The sequence below is a fragment of the Panthera leo genome, chromosome B3, assembly GCF_018350215.1.
Source record: "Panthera leo isolate Ple1 chromosome B3, P.leo_Ple1_pat1.1, whole genome shotgun sequence".
Taxonomy (NCBI): Eukaryota; Metazoa; Chordata; class Mammalia; order Carnivora; family Felidae; genus Panthera; species Panthera leo.
This window is the reverse complement of record NC_056684.1, coordinates 39,857,024-39,881,184: the sequence shown is the minus strand read 5'-3', so window position 1 is coordinate 39,881,184 and position 24,161 is coordinate 39,857,024. Positions and strand designations below refer to the sequence as shown.

Sequence of the window (24,161 nt, the reverse complement as noted above, 5' to 3'; positions counted from 1 at the left end):
TGTCAGGTTGAAGCACCATGCACTCACTCCTGAAGCAGGGAGGCATCTGTTCTGCAGTTAGCTAAAGAGTGACCCCTCAGCAAGGACAGTCAAGCTTCCCAAATAGTCAATGATGGCTGCTCCCTGGGAAGTGTAGTCTGGAAGCAGGTCAAGGAATAATCACAAGGCCACTAGGCCCCAGCCCTGCATTCACTCATTTTCTTGGAGTTTATGAGAATGGGGTCTTCAGCCAGAGAAATTTCTAATTGATTATGAAGCAAACCCTTGGGAGCTGGGCAGATACTCTTCCAAGAGTATAAACGTCCAGTCCAGGCCAGAGGTGGCCAAGAGGAGCTGCAACTCCAGGAAATCAAAGAAAGCTTTTTATCTTGATTATAAATGATGCCCTCTCTTCCCCCAGGCTCCAGGGCCTCTTTTCTGTCCTCTGGACAGATTCTGGAGGGGTTGGGAGAGGGGCAGTCTACATCTTACCCAATCCCATGTTCCACCGCCCTGACTCTAGATGCCTCCAAGATTACTCTGGTGCCACCCACTGGCCTCTGGTTTACTATTTTAAACCAAATATTTTTTCCAATAACAAAGCCCTGTCCATTTGGACTAGTTGTTTTACTCAAGGGGCAGAGACTATTACACACAACAGAGATGTGGTATCTGGAAAAGGTGGGCGTCTTTAGAAGAGCTTGGAATTAAAAAAAAAAAAAAAAAAAAAAGCCCATCATCTCTGAGTGAGATCAGCCAGCACAGCTGGAGAAGGCAGCAGGCTATGGGGGGTTGCTGAAGGAGCACTCGGCCAGCTTGCCAGACCCTGGGCCAAGCCATTGTATAAGCTCCCCAGTATTGGAAAGAAAGAAAGAAAAAAAAATGGGACATGTTTTTAGCTTTGCTCAGGAGCCCAGAACATACTCACAACTCCAGGAATCTTTGTTCTTCTCTGCAAGTGGAAAATATGATCCATGAGAACAAACTTGACCGCTGGAGTGTATGCCTAGTTACTCAACCCTGTAACAGGAGGTGGGGGTGGGGGGTGAGCTGTGCCTCATGCCACCTTGTGACCACTTTCCAGAGTCTCCTCTGTCCCTCTGAGCAGCTGGCTCACTTTAATAGTTAAGAGACAGGACAGGGGCCTGAAAAACAAGTACAAAATGTGCATTTATTGACAGTTGCTCTAGGGTACACTGGGCTTCTAGCAAGAACAAAAGTAGATGTAAACGGAAATGCAGAGTTCCAAATTCAAGTAACAATATTGTAGTTTATTCCTTTATTTCACCACCGTTTATATGCATGAACTGTGATGGAGGCCTTGCTTACATCCTATAGACCAAGGCCAAGAAACATGCCTTATATTGGTTAGTTGATCTTTAACATCAGATTATCATTATTGTAGAAGTGAGCAAAACCCCGCAAAAAGAAAAGGAAGTACATTTTCATTGATGGCCACAGACTTTACCACTGGTCATTTTCTTGTGTTTCTTTTAAAGAACAGGACAAAAGGACTTTATTTTGCCATTTTTGGGGCTCTGTGCAAATCAGTATCATGGAATAAAGACAGTAAATAAAGGCACGAAGAAACCAAAACAAGCAAACTGCACCAGAACAGATGTGCTTAAATTAACCAAGTGACAGTTTATGCATCAGTCTCACAATGGCTGTTGCATGGGGTGGGGGAAGAGAAGTACCACAAGACTTAGTTGCTCAAAGGCTACTGAGCAACCCCAAGAAACCTCAGAGAGGTGGCCCCTTCACGCCAGCTCTGGCTACCCCTACTTGCCCGCTGCTGTCTCCTTGAGGGCACTCTTCCTCTGACAGTGTTTGCGGCAGGGGTGCGGACGGGGGTGCTTTGGAGGTACTGGAAGGCACTCTGGCGGCCCACCTGCCTCTCTGCACAGTTAAAAGTGAGGGCCACTCCCACATTGCTCTTCATGACTCTGGAGGAGCCATCGGATGTGCCATCAAAGCACCGGCCAAGTGCAATCTCCTTGGCAGTGCGAGGGTCCTGATCAGTGACGGTATAGATGCCATAGTTGTGGCCCAGTGGATCTAGGGGTGCCAGCATGGTGTATTCACTGGTGTCATTGTTGACTGCTAGTGGTAGGTGGTTGACCAGGTACTCATGAAGCATGGAGTTTACGCTGGCTCGATGGCAACTGCCCTGAGGGATGACCTTCACCAGTGTACGGTCCACACGGTCCTGGTCATAGAGCATGCCACTGCACTTGAACTCTAAACAGGCAGATGAGACATTGGGTTGGTCCCTGTCCCGTGTGCTCTTCACATCCCGGATTCCGTACAACTTTCCCACTGTCTGCCGGTGAGTGCCCCCCATGTTGCGGGAGCGCACATTCACTTCCACTGGCCCCACAATCTTCACCTTGATGTAGCAGGCCCTGAACTCCATTGGCTTGGGCCACCATGCCAGGTAGTCTTCAGTCCAGCTCATAGGGTCATCCTCGTTGAAGGGGACAGTGTTGTAGTCATACCGATCCCCCTCAATCTGATAGAACCGGAAGTGGGGTGCACTGGGTGGTGCCTCCTCACATGCCTGGAGGTTCTCAAAAGCATAGATGGGCCCATTGCTCTCCTCAGCTGAGTTGGGCCTTGGCTTGGCCATGCTGATCTGAAAAGCTGTCTTCTTAACCCGTGGGTCCTCATGGTCTGTCCGACGGTACTTGAGCTTATTGAGATAGGGCTGAGGGACACCAATAGCATTGGGGTTGAATTTAGGAGAAGACTGCACTGCTTCCAGTTCTTCCCCAGCCAGGCTTGCCAAGACATAGGCGGAATAGGCATCAGGGGACTGGTCATCACAGAAGGCAGGCACACAGGCCCCGTTGGGGCCTGTGATGACACTGTCAAAGCGGCCCCAGGCCCTGGGGTTGGATGAGAAGCCAGCCCTGGGCTCCAGGTTGATCACAGAGACCACAACCCCCTGGATCTGCTCACTGGGCAAGAACCGCTCACTCCGGTAGGCCCTAACCTTGATAAAGCACCTCCTGCTTTCTGGGACATCCAGATTAAAGAGTCTCCTTTCACGGATCTCCATGTTTCCCACCAGGAAGGTTCTCTCTTCCCTTTTGCTCCGCTTTTGGCTTTCAAATTTGAAGTCACCTTCCTCCTCCCACAACCCTGTATCTGGATTGAGCGACCAGAGTTTCATTGTGGGCACGTGCTCTGGCATCTTGATCTGGGTTGAGTCAAGGTGGACCTTCACCTTGCCAACATTAAGTGACTCTGAGGTGGCCTCATCTGTGAAGTCCACAGAGAACATACCATATGTCCGAAGGGGGAAGGTGTCTCCTTCATCATTGATGAAGTTCAGATCACTCTGGGCAGTTGTGGCTGTGGAAATATTCCGGGGATCCAGGAAGGTCACACTGGCCTTTACTTTCCCTGTGTAGGGCTCCCCGTTCTGCCTGTAGAAACTCTTGGATGGGATCTCCAACTCTCCCACAGGGTCTTCACCAGCCATCTCCCCCAGGGGGATAATGTTGGTGTCCATGGCCTCCAAGATGATGGGCTCTTTCTTCCGAAGCACCTTGATCTCATGGAATACCGTACTCCCCTTCTTGTTGAAGGGCAGCACTTTAGTGGTGTTGACAAATTTCTGGAACCTGTCCACAAATGTGAGCACCAGCCTCTCAGTGTCCTGGGGGACATGGAGGGTAAAAGTGCCCTTGTAGCCAGTCATGCTCACACGGTTGCTCCCCATGTACACATGGCCAAAGCGCATGGGTTCCCCATTGTCAGCAGCACTGACACGGCCACGCACGATACTCCGAGTCTCTGTACACCGCTGGCAGCTGCACTCCGTGGCCACCTTGGTGGGCAGCGTGTACCCACTGCACTGGATCTCCCTCTCCTGTGTTTTGGAGATGCCACAGCAGTTCTCCACAGCATCCCGGCACCTGATCCCATTATCCTGCTGCCCTGCACAGGTCTTGATAGGACAATGGCCCACGTCATAATAGAAGGAGTTTGTGGCATTCTGGAAGCAATCATGGGGCAGCCGGATAAGGTAGCTCTCAGGAGTGGGGTTGCAAGGAGTCTCATAAGGGGCTGTGGAGGGAAATGGTATGAATATTAAAAGTAAGTTCACGTCCTACACAAAGGGTATCCTTACCTCACCTCTCTGCAGTGCCTTATGGTTTTCAAACCATATGGTTTGGCTTGCATATCCATGCTCCCGATTCTCCTGAATTTTTCTGAGGGAGATGGAATAGCTATTATTTTTTTCAATGTTTATTTTTGAGAGAGAGAGAAAGACAGAGCGTGAGCAGGGGAGGGGCAGAGAGGGAGACAAGGAATCCAAAGCAGGCTCCAGGCTCTGAGCTGTCAGCACAGAGCCTGATGAAGGGCTAAAATTCAGGGACCACGAGATCATGACCTGAGCTGAAGTTGGACGCTTAACAGACTGAGCAACCCAACCACTCTGGAATCGCTATTATAATCCCATTTTATACATGGGGAAACACAGCTGGTTGCTGAGACCATCAGAGTCATGGTTCTCAATAAGGGGTCTTGAAAATTTGTGAGATTGTTTTGAGTTACGACTAAAATTGGGAGTGCTACTGGCATTTAGTCAGGGGTGGGGAGCATTGTTGCTCTGTGTCCTGTAATGCTTGGCACTGTTCTGCATTAAGAATTTTTCTGGCACCTGGGTGGCTCAGTTGGTTAAGCCTCTGACTTCAGCTCAAGTCATGATCTCCTGGTTCATGAGTTCGAGCCCTGTGTTGGACTCTGTGCTGACAGCTCAGAGCCTGGAACTGCTTCAGATTTCTGTGTCTACCTCTCTCTCTGCCCCTCCCCTGCTCGTTCTCACTCTTTCTCTTTTTCTCTCAAAAATAAATAAAAACATTTAAAAAAAAAAAAGAATTTTTCTGCATCCTGCATGATGTTCACATATCCCAGCAGACATTCATGTAGGTAGAAAGCCTGTTTAAAATGATCAGAGCCTACAATTTTGTATGTGGCTTTAACTATATGTTGAATTTTTAAAAACTGTAACTGCCATATAAATCAAGCTAAGATTATACCTTGTTTAGCTTGGAACAATACCAAGAACTTTTCCTTGATTCAGAAAAGCCATGTACCTTTAGCGACATTAGCCAAGGAATGTGAAGCACCAAAATGATACCTCTGGATCCGTCAGGATTTGTAGCTGTCACATTCATGGTGACTGGATTGAAGTGCAAGTGTCTGACCACTTGGTAAGCCTTCTCATGTCCTTATGCCAAAACATTTACACAATGAAATACATACTTTTTTCTATTAAAGTTATTTTATTTCACCCTTATGTTATAGTTAGGGCCATGTACATATATATTTGGAAATTAGGTATAGTTATTATCAATTTAACTTCAGAATGGTAAAGCAGTGTTAAAGTTAATTGTAATAAGTGGGAGCATTGATATTATGGATTGGGAACCACTGCAGAGGGGGCTCCACACTTCCTCTGCAGAGGTCCAAATGCCCTGTGTCCTGTCTGTCTGAGGTCTGTTGCTCAACCTTCTTGGAGTCTGTGAAATATTGCAGAGTCCTTCCAATAACTTTCTCTTTCTGCCTTTTGTTTGGTCTTGTTTAGGCTAATTATTAAGATATCTTCCCCCCCACCCTGCTTCCACTTTGCAAGTACAGGTTCTCGATTGGTCTTGGCCTGGAGTCTCTCCCCCTCAAGATCACTTCTTAAAGCTGGCTCTAGTCAGGTCACCCTTTCCTGTAAACCTTAGCTCACGTAAAGCTGCCCCCTCAAGCAGTCACCCATGATCACTCACACTGGAAGATCTCTGTGTCTCATCTCTAGAATCCATGGCCTTTTATCTCCTGTTTCAGGGCATTTTTCTATCTTTACTTATTTGTGTCTTATTTGTATTTCTTCACCCTTCCTGAACTGGCAGTTCTATGAAGGTAGGATTCAGGCCTGTGACATCTTTATGTCCTTGAGGGCAGAGCACTGTGCTCAACGCAGAAAAGCCCAGGCTATTACTGCCCAGATATGCCCACTGGGGTGCTCCCCCGCCCCGTGCCAGACTCGGGGATGCTGACAGGCTTACCTATGACAATCAGCTGGGCAACCTGGGACTTCATAGCCCCAGCATCACTCTGGGCCTTGCAAAAGTACTCGCCAGCCTGGTCTTGCCGCAGGTTCCTCAGCACCAGCTTGCTCTCATGCTTGTAGAGGGATGGGTCCAGCAGCGTGTCATTGTGGTACCTGCAAGGAATGGAGAGGGGAAGCCTGAGGGGACAGTGGGAGGGCATGTATCCCTGGGGAGAGTGCCAGGAGCAAGCAGTCAGGGAGACAGATGATGGATGGGGCTCTGTAGATGACTCAGCTCATCCAAGAGTACTGACTGACCTGGGAGCCAAGAGACTTGATTCTGAGTCCCAGCCTCACTACTAACTGGCTGTGGATCCTTGGACAATTCATCTCATCTCTCAGAGCTTCAACCTCTTGGTCTGTAAAATGGGGATGGTGATCCCTAGCTGACTTCACACAACTGTTGGGAGCATCAGACAAGATAATGGCTGTAAAATATCTGTGAAGGGTATAAGGGACTCACAGCCACTGGGGACTCTGACCTTGTGTGCTTTGGTCAAGGGAAGCAAGGCTGGGGAACTTTGTTCTGTGTCCCAAGGATATGCAAGTCAGAACCCTGAGTCTAGAGCTGCTCTGTGGGGATCCCAGCTTCAAGAGAGTAATGACAGGGCTTCCTGGTTGTCCGGGAGGCCTCAACCTTGCTGGCTCCCACTTGCAAATGCCGATTTATGGGCTCTGTGCCAGGGTCTTACTAATAACTCTATTCTATTCATTATTATTACAATTAATAAGACCAGACCCAATGCAAGAAAGATCTGGTTTCCAAGAAAAAACTTGGGTAAGGTAGCTGGCAGACCACTCACCAGAAATACTTGTCTGGACTGGGCTTCCCTGTGGCCTTACAGCACAAGGACACGCTCTGCCCAGCTCTCCGTGCCTTTGTCTCGGGGTTCATCACGATGTATGGAGTCTCTGGGAAAGAAGACAAGAAATGGTGATTTGGTTTTTTTCTTTGTGGCTGACTGTCTAGAGCCTCGCCCCTCAAGTTCTTTGTCATGTGTTAAAATTGTATGACTTTATCCCTACTCCCACCCCCAGCTCCTCTCTAAGGGAACTGGTCCAGAATGGAGTCCACCCCCTTGGCCGAGGACCAGCTTCTGTGGCCTTTAAAGCAGCATTTGGGTGGGGCAGTAAAGAATCAAGGGGACCTTGTGTGAACCAAGCTTCCCAAGCACTTCTGTTGGGACAGAGCTGGCTGTTTTGAATAGTGCAATACTCCCATTCTGCTGCCTCCAGCAGAATTTTCTGGCCATCTTTAGATAATGTGGCCAGGGAAGAACTCATACATTTGAGGGAGCAAGCCATGTCAACATCTGTGGGAACAATTCTCCAAGCAGAGTATATAGCAAGAGCAAAGGCCCTGAGGCAGGGCTGGAGTAGAATAACTCAGTGGGGGTGGAAGGGAGAATAATGGAAGAAAAGCAGAGAAGTAGTGGGGGAGCCAGATGATGTAGAGCCTTGTGGGTCATGGTAAGGATTTGGAATTTTACTCTGTAAGCTGGGAAGCCAGATCTTAGCACTACGATCCCTTTATTTAAAAGTCCAGGGTGCCTGGGTGGCTCAGTCGGTTAAGCATCCGACTTCGGCTCAGGTCATGATCTCACGTTTTGTGAGTTCAAGTCTCACATCAGGCTCTGTGCTGACAGCTCGGAGCCTGGAGCCTGCTTCAGATTCTGTGTCTCCCTCTCTGCCCCTCCCCCACTCATGCTCTGTCTCTCTCTGTCTCTCAAAAATAAATAAATGTTAAAAAAAAAAAAAAGTCCAGTCTTCCCGTCCAGCCCTTCCCTGGAGAACAGTACCTGCCCTCATGAACTCTGCATTGACAGTGGCTGCCTTTAGGCTGGTCTTGGGCATCGTGAGCATGATGGGGGCAAACTTGGCCTTTGTGATCTTCAGAATGCTTTTGCCATCAGGGCACACGCCAGGGACTCGGAACCTCCCACTGCTGTCTGTCTTGGTCAGTGGCTTAGGTGTCTTGGTCAGCAGGTAGACAGTGGCCCCTGATGCTGGGGCACCCCCAGGTAGGGAGACAGTTCCGTGTAGCATGAAGTCCTGGCACATGCAGGCATCGCAGTCAGCATTCACCTGGCCCATGGGGCAGGTCATATCACAGGCTGTAAAAGAAGGGGCCACATCAGGAGGGCTTATATGGACTCTGGCCCTCCTTCAGGCACATATCAGCCTGTGGACTCACATATGCTTCCCCTTCTCCTTAGGTCTTTGTTACCTTTCCGTATCAGCCTGAGTGACTAATTTCTACTCATCCTTCAAGACTTAGCCCAGGACACCTCCTCCAGGAAGCCATCCTTGGTTTTCCTAAGCTATAATTGACCCTGTGCTGTGCTCCCACATTATCCCCTGCATCCCCCTACAGAGTACATTATATAGATACTCATTTAATACTTCAGTGAATGAATGAATCTGTTTCAGTCTGACCCTCTGACCTGTCCTCCTAGACTACTTTAGCCTCAGTGGCATGTCTTTCTAGTACCAGGAGCTAGAGCAGTACCTGTACAGGCCTGGTCCATGCAGAGCCGGCCCTCCTCAGAGGCCTCAGTGCACAATGACACTGTCTCCGCCAGGCAGGTGCGTGTTCGGGTCTGGACTCCAGTGTGACCACAAGCAGCAGAACACTTGCTCCAGGGAGACCATGGGCTCCAGATGCGCTCTGTGTCTCTGCGCAGGGACCCTGCAAAGCAGGATCAGCAGATGGTCTGACTTACCTCCCAAGGGGACTCTGTCAGGAAATCTGACCCTGAGGCTGTTTTTCTCAGAGAGACAGCGTCTCTGCTTATATCATACCTGTCATTGATATTTATATTTACTGCAGTGACTTTTCCAACAGATGGAAGTCAAGAGTCTTGAGGAAATGGTGTCTCTAATTTGCACAAAGGTACCATATAGACTAGGCATGGCTCTGAGAGGGACTTTTTGGCCAAGCACTGGGACTTGAGTATGCAGTCCTAGGATGTACAGGGATAGCACCATTTTCCCTCTCCACCAGTGTGGAAACAGCCATATGTTCCTATGGACGCACTCCCTGTGAAGTCCCTGGAAGCCAGGGCCTGGGACCTCAGTGACTCAGATATCAAGTTCCCTCCCCACTTCTGCTCTGAGGCCTGTGTGCAAGAATGGGGACCTCAGACCTTGTCTAGGAGACCTTGCCCAGCCTGGGCTCCCACTCTGAATGACCATCACTCCCACTTAGGCCTGCAGGGTTAGGCTGTGTGCACTGGCAGAGTCCCAGGAAGGGAAAGTGGCTATCTGAGAAGTGGGCAGCGTTGCAGATGGCTCTGTATAATCCTGTGTGGAGAGGGAGGATGTGGAGATGAACTCTTGGACTCTGCAAACACAGACATGGGTTCAAATCCCAGCTCTCTACCTATTAGCTGTGTAATCGTGAGAAGCTACCTAACCTCTCTGAATCTGGGGTAACTTGCCAAAATGGAGATTCCTCACAGGTCAGTTGTCACTAGTAGATAACCAGCCCAGTGTCTGGCACATAGGAGTTATAATAGAAGCTAACACTTAGTGAACATTCACCTGGGTTAAACCCTCTACATTCATTATCTTATTTAATCCTCATAAAATCCCACATCAAGATTTACTAATAATTACTAATATTACCCCTGTTCTATTGGCGGAAAACCTGAGTCTCAGAGAGCTTCAGAAAATTTGCCTAAGGAACACAGTTCAGAGGGTAGACCCAAGATTCTAACCCATGAAACCCAACTCCAGAGCCTGTGGTCTTCACCACCTTGCCACACACATTCAATAAGTGGGCTGAATGGGAAGTATCCATTACCACAGAACACTCTAGGGAAGATTATGGCTCTCTTGACCCTAATGCGTTATTCTGAGGGAGCTGAAGCCTGTGCGTGTGTGTGATATCCAGAGTTCCCATGGCCACGTGCCAATCGTGGCCTCTCCCTGTGCCGAGGCTGCTGGGAGGTTGTGGGTGGGGGACTGTCCAGGCTCACCTGGGGGGCAGAGGAAGCGCACGGTATAATTGGAGCAATTCTGGCCGGGCCTCTGCTCCCTGTTGAGACACCAGAAGCCCTCACGGGGACTGCCATGGACCACCTGGCCAGTGCTGCCTGCAGGCATCCAGTCAGTGGTCCGAGCCTCTAGCCGCAGGGGCCGAGCACACACACGGTCCCCATAGTAGAAGCGAATGGCATCCAGCCGCTCATAGTCACCCTGCCCGCCTGGGTGGTCAATGTTGAACCACGTTGTCCACTCACCAGGACCTGAGAGAGAGAGGCAGTTCAGAGAGGAGCCAGGCCCCAGAGGCCCAGGTGAGCTCCATCCTACTTCCTGCTTAACTCCTGGAAATCACTCATGATATCTCTCATCCACCCCCGATAAGTCTCAGGCCCTATTGTATCTATCTCTCCAGTCTTTTAACCTTCTGCACCTGCCACTCCATTAACACTCTCAGCAGCCTGGCTATACCATGTTAGCAACTCCCTACCTGGTCTCTCTACCTCCAAGTTCCCCCTCCACTCATCCCCACCCTTCCCCAACACTGCAGTCAGGGTGAGCTTTCTCCAGGTGGCTTGGATCACACCACTCCCCAGGCTTAAATCCCTTAGCCAGGCATTCAGGGTGCTGGTGAACTGGACCTCCAGCTCTTATCTCTCCATCCTCATCTCCCACCCTGTCTCCCCTCCAGCCTATGCTCTGGCCCCAGCAAGCTCTATAGCATTCCTGAATATGTCAGGCAGCTTCACATTCTAAGCTATCCTCCTATATACTAGGTATCTCTGCCTGAGCAGAGATGTAGGCCAAACATCTTATAAAAGTGGGTTTCCATGGAAACCATGACATTGTGCCCTGGCTTCAAAGATCTTCCCAGCAAGCTCAGTAAAGACCCCCTCTCTTGACCCTCCCTGCTCCAGCCACAACTCACTTTCCAGTGGGTCACCAGGCTTGGCAAAGAGGCTGGAGATCCTCTTCCCAGGCTGGACTCTTCTTACCGACTGAGTGAGCATCATCTGCCTCCCTGAGGGAAAGAAGAGGCCAGGACTGTTAGTTACAAGGGCCCAGCAGGGTCCTGCTACCAGCCTCTCAAGATGCAGAGAAGCAAGTGATGTGGTGGATGGAGCATGAATGCTGAACATGGGTTCAAATCTCCACCCTGCCACTAACTGGCTATGCAACCTCACAAAAGCTTTAGTGTTCTAGTTGTGTTTCCCATAACACAAGGCTGCATTAACAGCTGCTACATCATAGGGTTCTGATGCATATTCGGGGTGATAATGAATATAAAGAGACCTGGCACGTAGTGTATGCTCAGCAAATTATGGCTGTCTTTTTTCTCTTGTTCTAGAAATGGATCATTGGATGCTGCTAAGCAGCCAGCGGGCCAGGACTCCTACGTTACGATCTGGGCCTGTCCTTTTTGGCAGAATGGAGCCTTATTTTCCTCATCTGTAAAATGGAGATATTAGTTCCCATCTCGGAGAGTGATGGTCCAGCTGGCATGAGAATTTCATGAGGTAATACAAGTAAACATCTCTGAACTATACAGAGCTTGAGAGTGTGAGCTCCAGAGGCTCTGCCACTTCCTGCTTGACCTTGAGCCAGATGCTTAACTCATTTGACCCCTGTTCCCTCATCATAAAATGAAGATAATAATAGTTCTTGCCTCAGAGGATTGTGGAGATTAAATAAGCTCATTCATAAAACCCACTTAGGACAATGCTTAGCATAGTGTTTGCCCAATTAGTGTTAGCAACTCCTAAGGATGGGTCGAGGGTCTTCAGGCCATAAGCAACTTCCAGTTCCACCCCATCTGGGGTCTCCAGAAGGGGAAGGAGGAGAACAGAAGGCAGCACCAGCTTTAAAAGGCAATTAACTTCTCATGTGAGGAGCCAAATCAGAATTCTCTATGCTGCTTAATTGGGGTGATAGGAGCACTTTTAATCAAACTAATCTGATTTCCCCTCAGATGGCTGAATGTTAATCATCTTCACAAACAGAAGCCGTCAGGGTGGAAAGAGCAAGGTGGGAGGTAGGTACACACAAGTTTCGGCAAGATGCGGAGACAGCCTTTGTTCCCACACGGGTACTCACAAAGGCTGCAGCACATGCAGCTTTACAAGGGGGCTTTGAGCATTTTTTGCCTTACTTGAGTATGTGGTTAGAAATCAGGAGAGGAAGGGGAGATGGGAAAGAACACACAGGGCAGTGCTGGGAGCCCTGATGCTTAGATGCACCAGGCAAATTCCCTCTACCTGCCCCTTCAAGAACTCAGTGTCAGGGTGCCTGGGTGGCTTAGTGGGTTAAGCGTCTGACTTTGGCCCAGGTCATGATCTCACAGTTCGTGAGTCTGAGCCTTGCGTTGGCTCTGTGATGACAGCTCAGAGCCTGGAGCCTGCTTTGGATTCTCTCTCTGCCCCTCTCCTGCTTGCGCTCTGTCTCTCCCTCTCTCTCTCTCTCAAAGCTAAATAAACAGTAATAAAATAAATAAATCAAAAAAAGAACTCAGTGTCACCAGAGGGTGGGGTTCTGGTGTCTGTGAAATTTGGCTGCAGGGTCTAAATGAAATTGAGCTTCAGGCCAGAAGAATTTTTATGAAACTAAAACCAGACCAACTCCCAAACCTGCTTCTGAGGCCCCAGTGATCCCTTGTGATTCCCTTTTGCTTTGACTGCCAGGAATCTCAGAGCTAAATTTAGCACTCAGTAGTGATAACCCTTTTATCTTTTTCCCTCTGTTTGAGTGACAGCTAATCCCTCTCCTCATTTAAAAGATTCTGTTCTGTGAGTTTTAATATTGGGAACTATCTCAAATTCTTTGGGGGAAACAAGCAGTGTATAAATTATTAATAAGTCTATAAACCAGCCTGAGGTCTTAAGGCCCTTGCTGAGGCTTATGGCAGATAAACAGTTATGTCCCAGACCAGATATGACTTCACAATGGGAAGTAGAGGCTTGGGAGAGAGCAGATACTTAGCCCGTACCCGACACGGAGGTAACTTCCAGGAGCAGGAAGAAGAACACCCAGGCCTTGGTCCCCACCATCTTTCCCTCAGGCCCTGTGGGGAATATGGGTGAGGAGATGGGTGAGAGTGCTTCAAAGTTAGGTCCTCCTTGGAATGTAGTCTCCTGGGAAGTTTCTCAGATACAGTCACCTGCAAAGAAAAAAAAATGCTTATCAAGCTCCACATTTCTGTGTCATCTCTTACGGCTAGAACAGAACTATTTCTTGACCTATCCAGGGTGGAAGGGTAGACAGAATAGTCTTGTGGGAGGTAACTCCTGCCCAAGTTGTGAATCTGGGCAGCTTGAGAGGTGCAGAGGCTCAGAATTTGAGTTCAAATAAGGCAGACCTGGATTCAGATCCTGGGACCGGGTGCCAGGACCCCATATCAAGATGGGGCACGAGGGAGAGCAGGGGTGAGGAGGTGCCTTGCCAATGACGAGGGCCCCAGGCTTACTCCCAGCAGCCTCTGGGTGATTCATTCATCACTTCCAAGACCTGGGCTTGGGGGCATGTTTTGCTACCTTTGGTGGGGCTCACACTCTTGCACAAAGGGACTATGTTAAGACTGTGCAGCCCAGCCCTGACTATAGTGACCCCTCACAGGACAGGCAAGCTGGAGGGCGCAGATGCTTCAGACACACGACCTCCATGAACACATTCCCAGATGTGCACAGGCTGCAGCTGAAACACATTTCTGGCCTGCTTGTTGGGGCCTGGCTGGGAGTTACACAGCCAGGAGCTCACTGAAGGAGAGCAGAGGGGAACACACTGTGAGAAGCCAGGGCTCCCCAATAACTGCTAAGGATGGGTTAGGGGCTCTAGGAGCGGGGAGAGGAAAGCAGGCACTGCAATAAGGGCAAATATCCACGGGGTGTGGCCCAGGCTCCTTCCAACTCATTTTTATCTCTCCCCAGAGTTCTGGCCAACCCAGAATCTGACCAGTTCCTGGAGATTCAGAAGTGGCTCCCTTTAATGACCATAGTCCAGGGTGTGGTGGGAAAGGGGAGATTCCTGCTTTCCAGAACAAAAGATCCAAAAGCACTTGGCTGTCCCAGAGAAGAACAAACCAGTCCCACATTGCGGATCCTCTAGCTCTAAGCCTGCTAACCCCCTCTCCCACCTGTTTCTCAGCCAAGAGAACAGAGGCATGGGGTCCCCAAGATCCCCACTGTGTGTCTTACCCCAGGCTCCTAGGCTCTGAGCAGGGAGCTGAATGCTCCTGCATTCAGTTGAAGACCGTTCTAGCACTGTCTGGGAGGCCAAGGTGGCTGAGGCACCTTGTGGAAAAATCATTTCCCATCTGGCAGCCCTCAGAAGTTTCCTCAGCATATGCTCTGTTAGTTAGGCTCCTCATTCCACACTCCTCAGAACTCTCGGACAAAGCAGACTGGCTGACCACAAGAAAAAAGCAGGCACCCAGAGGAACAGACCCTGACTGGGACCATTTGAGAGCCCCCGACCTCAGGTGAAGGAGGGGGACGACTTTGGACCAATGGGAGAAAAGAGAGAACTTCAAGGCAGAAACAGGGTGGGGGGAAGTGGGGGGACCTTCCCTGGGGGAGATGCAGGGTGGTCAGGGGAGGGTGGGAAGAGCTGAGTGGGGCTGTGGGGTGCAAGCATAGCGTGAGGAAAATGGGAGTGGGGCTTACCGGGGCCTGAGCAGAACTCCTCAGCTGGGGGGTTCAAGTCTTCCTCTCTCCAGCGTCTAGCCGCCAGGCCTTATATAGCACAGCTGGTGGCTCAGCCTGTGGCAGTGCGCCAGAGGAAGCGCAAAGAAACCAGATCTGAGCATGGGGAAGCTCAGCCTCCCCATCCCCTCCCCACATCCCCCGGAGGAGCTCCCCAGAGGCTGGGATTTCACTTGCAGGGCCTGGGGAGGGGCCAGGTGGGGAGCTGCTTGGCGCTCCACAGGCCAGAGCAGAAAGACGCAAGAGGAGGTAAGGTGGGCACTGGGAGCAGCCCTGGGAAAGGGCCAAGGGCTATTCTACATCTGGACAGCATTTCATAGCTCAGGGGGTGGTGTGCTTTTGCCTAAGCTTTGCTTACTGATCCCCACATTCCCCTGGCCCTGGCCCGCCCATGCAGAGAAAGAACTTTGCTGGTGTTAGCACATACTCCAAACTCTCTTAGGCATACAGATCATCTGCTCTCTCAACTGGGGGTGCCTGGTCTGAGCTGGGTGACTACTCAGCTTCTCTGACCCCCTCAAGGGAAAAGGACAAAGGAATTATGGGACACAGGATGTCACCTGGTGAGAACAGTTCTTCCCTGCTCCTACCTACTTCCACCTGGGTGCCTGTCTATGTCCACTGGACCCCAGAGCCACTGCAGATAGACTCTGAGACCTTGCCAGACGCTCATGTTTGTGTGCGTGTGCATGTGTCTGCCTTCAGTTATGGGGCCCTCCAGCACATGACCAGACTTACCTGTAGGTGGCGTAAGCAGCTGCCTGTGTTTCTGGACTTTAGCAGCCTCCCTACCAGCAGGAGTCTGCCTATTGTCACAGGCATCGGTTCTACAGCTTTACCATGCCTTAGAATTCCCTGGAGGGCTAATTGCTGGGCCCCACACCGAGTTTGTGATCTGAGGTGAGGCCTGTGAGTGTATTTCTAAAACCTCCCAGGTGATATTGATGCTGCTGGTCCATGGACCACATCAGAGTCCCAGTTGGAGGCAGAAGATGGGGAGGGGTATACTAGGAACCACAGCAAGACCTGCTAGGACCCACTTTGTGTGCTGGGCTCATCCAGCCTGGGCTGGGCTTCCTGCCCCATTCCAGGGCCTAGAGATGGAGGCCTGGCCTCATGGCCTCCAGTACCAGTGTCAGCTCACTCTTCCCATATACCCTCTTTAAGTTCCTATTCATGGGAGGCTTTAGGTTGGGCACTGGGAGAACACAAGGGAGGAGACATGTTCCCGCATTCAGAGGAAGAAGCCTCATGTGGTAATGATCCCACAGTGAGCAGTCAGACCCTCATCCAGAGAGCTGTGTATGTGTGCTTGTATGTGTCTGTGTCTTTCTCTTTGAGTGTGTGTGTATGTGTGTAAGCAGGGGTTTAGGAACTATGCCTCTCTGATCATCACCCTGGACATGGACTGTTGGGGGAGAGGGCAGGTATAGAGGAAAGACGTTAAGCAGCAATGGCCCCAAAGCTGATCTAAGGCCCAGATCTGGTTTGCTTTGTCTCCTGGAGCCTGGTCTCCCTCCCAGCTCCTAGCCGTTGGCTCATAGATTCTGTAGCCAGTCCCAGTCTCGTCCAATTTGTTATCAGAGCCAAACCATGAAGCAGCTTCATGCATGACTTTGAAGGCAAAATCTGAACTGAGTAAATCTCGTAAGAGCTCTACTAGTCTGAGGACAGACAAAGACTGAACCATAATAGCCAGATCAAAGGACAAGAGAAAAATAGGAACTTGGGAGTCAAAAGCCTTAGTACTGGCTTGTTGCTAATTCTGATATGTGACCTTGGACAAGCAATGACCCAAGTGACCCTGGGCCTCGGTGTCTCCACCTGTGCCACAAAAATTTGGACAGAGCAAGCTCTGAGGCCCCCTCCAGTGCTGGCAATGTTTGATAAGATGTTGACAACAAACATTGTATGGAGGAGAGAAAGGAAGGCAAGACAGCTGTAAGAAGTCTGGCCAGAGATCAGGAGGGAGGCCAGAGAAGCAAACTGACCACCGAGGCTGGATAAAGAGAGCAAGGTATCCAGGAGATGGGGGGAAATAAACCAGAGGACCAGAGGTCAAGGGCAGGATAATCAGTTGCTTTCCAAGGCCTCCACTTTATGTACCCAAGGGTGTGTGAAAGGGACTTCCCCAGCCTCCCAACTGCACCCCTCTCTTCTTTTTCTGTAGTAGGAGGCAGGGTACCCTATGGGGTAAGGGTTTGGCAAAGAGGAGCCCTTTAGGCCACAAATCCTGCCTGGGTCTCCTTGCTTGGGCGAGAGCTCATAGTGGGGCCCCCACTTCCCTGGCCCCAAATGGCCATGGGTGTTGCCATGGTTGGCACAGGGCTGAGGGACTGTGAGCTAGAGTCCCTGGGTTCCAATTCCAACCCTGCCATTTGTGTTCCTTCAATCCATCTCCTCCCTCCCTGCCTTGCAACCTCCTACCCCCGCCCCCCATCAAAGGATCCTTTCCTGTCATAAGTGGGACTGAGCTGTGAGCTGTGCAGGGATAGACTGGAGGGAATGTGAGTCTACCCCTACCACCCCTCCCAGGATTCCTTTGAGGAAGAAGAGTCTGTTCTCCTCAGTCAGGACCCTAGGATAGGCAGCGCTTGGGAGGTGGCCACAGGTCTGGACAGTCAAGGCCTGGCCTGGATAGGTTAGCCCCAGCCACAAGTGGCCACCTGGGGCTTCTGCAGGCCAGGCTAGTCTGCAGCAGCTCCAAGCCCCTCCCTGGAACACACTGGAAACCCATCAACCACTCCAACCACTCTCCAGGGGATCAAGGGGCTTGGAGCCCAGTGTAGCCAGGCCACCTGTGACCTAAGCCTATGGCCACAGTTCCCACTCTGCTGAGGGTAAAGGAGCTTGGGAACACTTGTGTGTGTGTGGGGGGGGGGGGGGGGTCTGATGTGATCCTCGTGGCTCCAGAAAAAGGTGCTCTGCCTCTAACATTCTTTCTGACCTCCTCTCCCATGTTCCTGTTATCGTCCACCTGTGGCCTGAGGAGGCTGTGCAGGCCTGGGTAGGGATAGGCTGCTGCTCATTCCTGGGCACCAGAGGACTTCAGCTCTGAGTGACCACCAGGGGCTGCTCATCCAATACTTGGGAGCCCAAAAACCCAGAGTCCAGGGCAGTGGAAGAGCTCACTCTCTGACCTCATTGTTGTCTTCCCTATCCTGTGTTCAGTCTCTCACTGTTCAACTTCTGTGCCTTTATACTTTTATTCCTCAGCTTCCTATCTTGAAATCCAGCCCTTCCTCCCTACCCGTGTGAACGTCCCCATCTTTCAAAGCCCCATCTCAATCTCTTCCCTCCTGCCATCTTTGGCCACCCAGGCCCACCTTGATTATTCCTTCTCAGGATAACGTTCAGTCACAGGGGGTTGGCATTGTAATTTATAAAGCACATTCACTGTCGTCATCCTCAGCCTCACAGCAGATCTGTGACAATCACACCCATTTTACAAAGGAAAAACCGAGGCTCTGAAAGGTGAAGTCACCCAGACACAGTAGGTCTTAACTCAAAGTTGCCCCTGGAAACCAGTGAGAGGCCCTCAGCTCAGAGCAGCCACCATGGAAATCACATTCCAACTATGTGCTCCTCAATGAGAATATGCCTAGAATAGTCTGACTCTGCCTGCCTGGCACACACACCCTACTTCCTATACATACACTAATTCTAAATGTGTTCCCATCTAACATGATACAGCTGTCTATCACACCATGGCCACAAAGTCTCTGTAATTCCCCCCTTATGAGGTGGATTCTATTTACTCTCTCCTTTGACCTGGACTGGCTTTGTAACTTGCTTTGAGCAAAGGACTTTGAGAAACTGATGCTGTACAAATTCTGGAGGTTAGGCCTCAAGAGACCTTGCTACCTTCACTCCCTTGGAAAATTGTCCTGAGATCACCCTGTAAGGAAGTCAGTCTATCCTATGGGAGGATGAGAGAGCACATGGAGGAGAACTGAGGCTCCTAGCCAACAGCTATATATGTGAATGAGGCCATCTTGAACTTTCCACCCCAGCAGTGGCATGAGTGAGCCCAAACAGGACTAGCAGAGGAATGGGCCAGCCAACCCACAGAATCATGAGAAATAACAAATTATTAATAAACCACTGAGTTTTGGGGTGGTCTGTTATACTGCAATAGATAACTGGTACACTAAGAGTAAAAGTTCTTTCCATTGCAAGAGACGAAAGCACAACTCAGATTGGTTTAAGGAGAAAAGGAATCTGATGGCTCTCATAACTGAAGTCCTAGGGCAAATTGGATCCAGGTACTCAGACAACATCTGGGCTGTTCTCTTTTCATATCTCAACAGCTTCCTCTGAGATGGATTTATTCTCAAGGAGGGTGTGGCAGTCTGTACTTTCCAAAGATGGCTCCAACAATAGCTTCCATTGCACATGTTCTTGTACAATATGACTGTGCTATCTACCATTAAGAGATAGAATCATGGGGTGCCTGAGTGGCTCAGTTGGTTAAGCATCTGACTCAATTTCAGCTCAGGTCATGATCTCACCGTTTGTGGGATCAAACCCTGTGCTGTCAGCACAGGGCCTGTTTGGGCTTCTCTCTCTCCCTCTCTCTCTCTGCCCCTCCCCCACTTGCACACATGCTCTCTCTCTCTCTCTCTCTCTCAGAATAAATAAGTAAACTTAAAAAGAGAGTGAGATAAAATCCTGTTTCCCTCCCTTGAATCTAAGCTGGTCTATGACTTGCTTCTAACCAAGAATGAAGTTGACTTCTTTTTTTTTTTTCTTTTTTTAAAATGTTTATTTATTTTTGAGACAGAGAGAGAGTATGAGTGGGGGAGGGGCAGAGAGAGAAGGGAACAGAGGATCTGAAGTGGGCTCTGCACTGATAGCAGCAAATCCGATGTAGGGCTTGAACTCATGAACCTTGAGATCATGACCTGAGCAGAAGTCAGACGGTCAACGAACTGAGCCACCCAGGCTCCCCAAATGAAGTGGACTTCTAAGGCCAGTCACAAAAGTTCATGCAGCTTCCACTTGGATCTCTTGGGACATTCACTCTGGGGAAAGCCAGCTGCCATGTAAGAAGTCTAACTACCCTGAGACCACCATCTTGGAGAGGCCTGCTGTAGTGTCCTAGTCAGTAGTCCCAACAAAGCACTAAACGTGAGTATAGCTATCTTGGACAGACCAAAACAGCTCATCTACCAGGTGAGTGTCACTGAGTGTCCTCAACTGATGTCACAAAAAGCACAATTACCCACTCAAGTCCTCCATGAAATCCTGACCTATAGGTCATCATTAAGAATGAGAGACCACAGGGTACCTGGGTTGCTCAGTCGGTTGAGTGCCCAGGTCTTGATTTCAGCTCAGGTCATGATCTCATGGTTCATGAGACTGAACCCTGCAATGGGCTTCTTGCTGACAGCTCAGAGCCTGATTGCGATTCTCTCTCTCCCTCTCTCTCTCTGCCCCTGCCTAGCTCATGAGTGTGTTCTCTTTCTCAAAATAAATAAATAAACATTAAAAAAATTGTCATTTAAGCCACTAAGATTTGGGGTAGTTTGTTACACAACAGTAGTAACTGGAATAGAAGCTGTTTCCATGTCATATCTTCCAGAAGCTTCAGGCTCCCTCTTAGCACATTTCAAATCTCCAGTGGAAAGAAAATGTCTCTTCCTGAATTGTTCTAGCAGAAGCTCTCAGAAAGGCTCTCCTTGGCCCATTCCTGACCCAAACCCTGTAACCATGGGATGGAAAGCTCTGATAAGCTCACTTCTTGAGCCAGGGGTATATCAGCCCCACTAGAATCACATGGACTGATTTTTCCCAAAGGAAAAGTGTGGTGCTATCATTGAAAGTAGGAAGAATGGATGCTGGGAGGAAAAAAATAACATGTACCTACTAAAAGCACAACCATGAACACAAGCATTCCTATCCTAGGAGGAATTGATCAAAAATGTCTATTAACTTTGATATCAGGAGTTGAGTCTTTTTTTTTTTAATTCTTAAAAATGTTTTTATTCATTTTTGAGAGACAGAGAAAGACAGAGTGCAAGTCGGGGAAGGGCAGAGAGAGACAGGGAGACACAGAATCTGAAGCAGGCTCCAGACTCCAAGCTGTCAGCACAGAGCCCGACACGGGGCTTGAACTCACTAACCGTGAGATCATGACCTGAGCTGAAGTTGGTTGCTTAACCAACTGAGCCACCCAGGAGACTCAGGAGTTGAGTCTTGATATCAAGACACCACTTTCACAGCTATCAACCTGGAGAGTTTACCCTCCATTTGTTTTGTTACAAATCTACCCATGTATGACTCCTTCTCACCTGGTAATCACATCAACACACCCCAGAAGAGCTGAGCAAAACTGAACAACCATAATAACTCCAGCTTAGAAAATGGAAGAAAAAGAAAGAAACCCAGGGGCCCCTGGGTGGCTCAGCTGGTTAAGCATCTGACTCTTGATCTCGGCTCAGGTCATGATCTCACAGTTCGTGAGTTCAAACCCCATGTCAGGCTCCTCACTGATGGTGTGGAGTCTGCTTGGGATTCTGTCTTTCCCATTCTCTGCCCCTCCCCTGCTCTCTCTCACTCTCTCTCTCAAAAATAAATAAATACACTAAAAAAAAAAAAAAAAAAAAAAAAAAAAAAAGAAAGAAAGAAAGAAATCTGTCAGCACCTTGTTTTACTTTGTGTAGGTTTTAGGTGGGAGCAGATTCCCTCAGAATGGGCTATGGGCCCAGCAGATACCCCAGAACATGTCCATTAGAGGACTCCACCTTGTATAATGTGTTTACTGCAGTCACCACAGAATGCTCCTCCAGCTCCAAATAGGGTCGGTTCACTGTCCCCATAGTATTGACCAGTCACAGCCTTATGTTCACAAGCAGTGCCTCTAGTGTTCACCATGCTTACCACAATATGTTCATGCCCCATTTTCATGACTGACTATGAGATTTCCACTATGTCCCCGTGATGTTCCCCAAGCTTGCCATGATGAGTCCGTTTGCTCACACCCAGGGATGTTGTAGCGTTTACTGCCTGAAGCAGTGAGTTCATACTCTATATGTGGACATCATAGTGTCCCCACAGTGCCTCCAGGATTTCTCAGAAACATCTACATTCATGATTTTGTGAAGGATTAGGGGGTGCACAACTTACTAGGGTAGTCTCTCACAAGTGTTCACACACCCCTCCCCTGACTTGTCACACTCATCATGATGTGTTTGCCCTGGTTGTTTGTGAAGCTCAGCCCATCGTGTCTACCTATGACCCAAGGCTTCTTTTCATGACTCCCTCAAGAGGGCCCTGGGTGGCTCTGTGTGTGGTATGACCTCAGCTCTGACCAAGATGCTAGCAGTCCAAAAGAGCCTTCAGCAAAGACGGGGGCATCCTTGCTCAGGGATGAGGTGAGATGGATGCTAGGTGGAAGCCCTCCCTGGCTGGAAGTTTCCAGGACACACAGCTGTTTTACAGGCTAGAGCTATGGAGAATTGAGTGTGAGGAGCCTCCCTCTTTCCAAGAAGACTCTTTCGCCCACACAGCACCTACGCTGTGAAGATTTGGGACTCCAGATGGCCAGGGTGAACAGGAGGGAAGAAGGGGAAATGGAGGTTAGAAAGGCTTTGGTTAACAGGCTTAGCCAGACAGGGTGGGACAGAGGGAGAGAGACAGACACATGGGCCCCCAGAGAGCATTCTTTGTGGGCTAACCTTTTGTTCCCAGAAGGCAAGCAGCATTCAGGGTGGCTGAACTGGGACACTTTCCCCTCAGGAGAGCAAGAGCTTCGAGGACAAGATGTTGGTCAGTGACAAGGAAGGCAAAAAAAGGGAAGAAGAAATTTAAAAAGATTGAAACATAATTTTCATACTATAAAATTCACCATTTTGAATACACCATCCTGTGATTTTTGCCAAACGCAAGCAATCAGGTAACCACCATCATTTCCATCACCTCAGAAATTCCCTTTGTAGTGAACGCCTCCCTCCATCTTCAGCTGCTGACAATCACTGGTTTGTTTTCTTTCCCTGTAGTTTTGTCTTTTCAAGAATGTCCTATAAGTGGAATCCTTTGATATAAGCTTTTTAAGTTTTCTTTCTTTCATTTAGTGTACTCATCCATGTTGCTGAATGTGCCAATAGCTCATTCCTTTTTATTGCCAAGTAGTATTCCATTGTATGGCTACATGTGGTTTATCTATCAATTCACCACTTGAAGAATGGGTGGATTGTGTTCACTTGTTAGCAGTTACAGTTTAGCTATAAATATTTGTGTACTTATTTTTTAAAACAGTTTCTTTCACATTTTATTCACTTCTTTTTTAATGTTCATTCATTTTTGAGACAGAGAGAGACAGAGCGTCAACAGGGTAGGGGCAGAGAGAGAGGGAGGCACAGAATCCGAGGCAGGCTCCAGACTCTGAGCACAGAGCCCAACGCAGGGCTCAATCTCATGAACCATGAGATCATGAAATCAAGGTTTGGATGCTTAACTGATTAAGCCATCTAGGCACCCTGGTGTAGAGATTTTTGTGTACACATTTCTCATTTCTTTGGGTAAATACTAAGAGTGGGATTGCCAGGTTATAAGAAAGTGTGTGTTTAATCTTACAAGAAACTGCCAAACTGTTTTCCAGAGTGATTATACCATTTACGATCCTACCAGCAATGTAGGAGAGTCTCAGTTGCCCAGTATTCTCATCAGCACTTGATTCTATCAAAGTTTCATGTTTGCTTTTAGCCCTTCTAATAGGATGTGTGGTGTGATTTCATTGTAGCTTTTTTTTTTAAATTTTTTTTTTTTTTACATTTATTTATTTTTGAGAAACAGAGTGAGACAAAGCGTGAGCGGGGGAGGGGCAGAGAGAGAGGGAGACACAGAATCTGAAGCAGCCTCCAGGCTCTGAGCAAGCAGTCAGCACAGAGCCTGATGCGGGGCTCGAACCCACGAACTGTGAGATCATGACCTGAGCCGAAGTCGGACACTCAACCGACTGAGCCACCCAGGCGCCCCTATTTCATTGTAGTTTTAATTTGCATTTCTGTGGTGACCAATGATGTTGAGCATCTTTTTATATTCTTATTTGTCATGCATAGGTCTTTTTTGGTGAAGTTTCCGTTCAAATATTTTCCTGCTTTATATTTGGATTGTTGTCTTAATTACAGATATCCCCAGCTTCTCAAATATTCACCTTACACTTCACTTTTATAAAAAGACCTGCATTAGTGCCTATTTTCACTAACCGAATGAAATCTGAAGATGATACTCAGTTTTACCAAAAAATGTCAGTGAAAGCAAAAACGGTGTTCAGCATCTGTTAGTGAGCCATCATAGAGGCGGGGCACCTGAGCAGCAAGAGTGATGCAGCCAAGCTCCTTCCCTGGGAACTACACTCAGCATCCAGCTGCCACAGCTTTGAACTGTGT

At 49.0% G+C, this 24,161-nt stretch overlaps 2 protein-coding genes across 2 annotated transcripts; both read right to left on the bottom strand.

The window, feature by feature from the left end:
* Nucleotides 1–1,243: 1,243 nt before the first annotated feature.
* Nucleotides 1,244–8,900, bottom strand: LOC122222529 (cartilage intermediate layer protein 1). The gene is made up of 6 exons (XM_042943103.1): nt 8,894–8,900; nt 8,601–8,780; nt 7,891–8,205; nt 6,895–7,003; nt 6,048–6,205; nt 1,244–4,053 (listed from the first exon to the last, which is right to left on the bottom strand). The coding sequence occupies exons 1-6, from the start codon at nt 8,898–8,900 to the stop codon at nt 1,700–1,702; spliced, it is 3,123 nt and encodes a 1,040-aa protein (XP_042799037.1). The 3' UTR covers nt 1,244–1,699.
* A 342-nt stretch (nt 8,901–9,242) lies between these two features.
* LOC122222528 (cartilage intermediate layer protein 1-like) lies at nt 9,243–22,676 on the bottom strand. Its single transcript, XM_042943102.1, has 5 exons — nt 22,449–22,676; nt 13,059–13,229; nt 11,004–11,096; nt 10,072–10,341; nt 9,243–9,394 (listed from the first exon to the last, which is right to left on the bottom strand). Exons 2-5 carry the CDS (start codon nt 13,117–13,119, stop codon nt 9,243–9,245), a joined length of 576 nt encoding a protein of 191 aa, XP_042799036.1. The 5' UTR covers nt 13,120–13,229; nt 22,449–22,676.
* Nucleotides 22,677–24,161: the final 1,485 nt, after the last annotated feature.

Bases quoted from the DNA above. Each gene is read 5' to 3' on its own strand.
- LOC122222528 (XM_042943102.1), bottom strand. From the start codon at position 13,119: ATGGTGGGGACCAAGGCCTGGGTGTTCTTCTTCCTGCTCCTGGAAGTT. The intron at 11,097-13,058 runs GTACGGGCTAAG...TCTTTCCCTCAG, and splicing joins GGAAGTTACCTCCGTGTCGG to GGAGGCAGATGATGCTCACT. The intron at 9,395-10,071 runs GTGAGCCTGGAC...CTCTCCACACAG, and splicing joins GCGCTTCCTCTGCCCCCCAG to GATTATACAGAGCCATCTGC.
- LOC122222529 (XM_042943103.1), bottom strand. The intron at 6,206-6,894 runs GTGAGTGGTCTG...CATTCCTTGCAG, and splicing joins AGTCCAGACAAGTATTTCTG to GTACCACAATGACACGCTGC. The intron at 4,054-6,047 runs GTAAGCCTGTCA...TTCCCTCCACAG, and splicing joins TGCCCAGCTGATTGTCATAG to CCCCTTATGAGACTCCTTGC.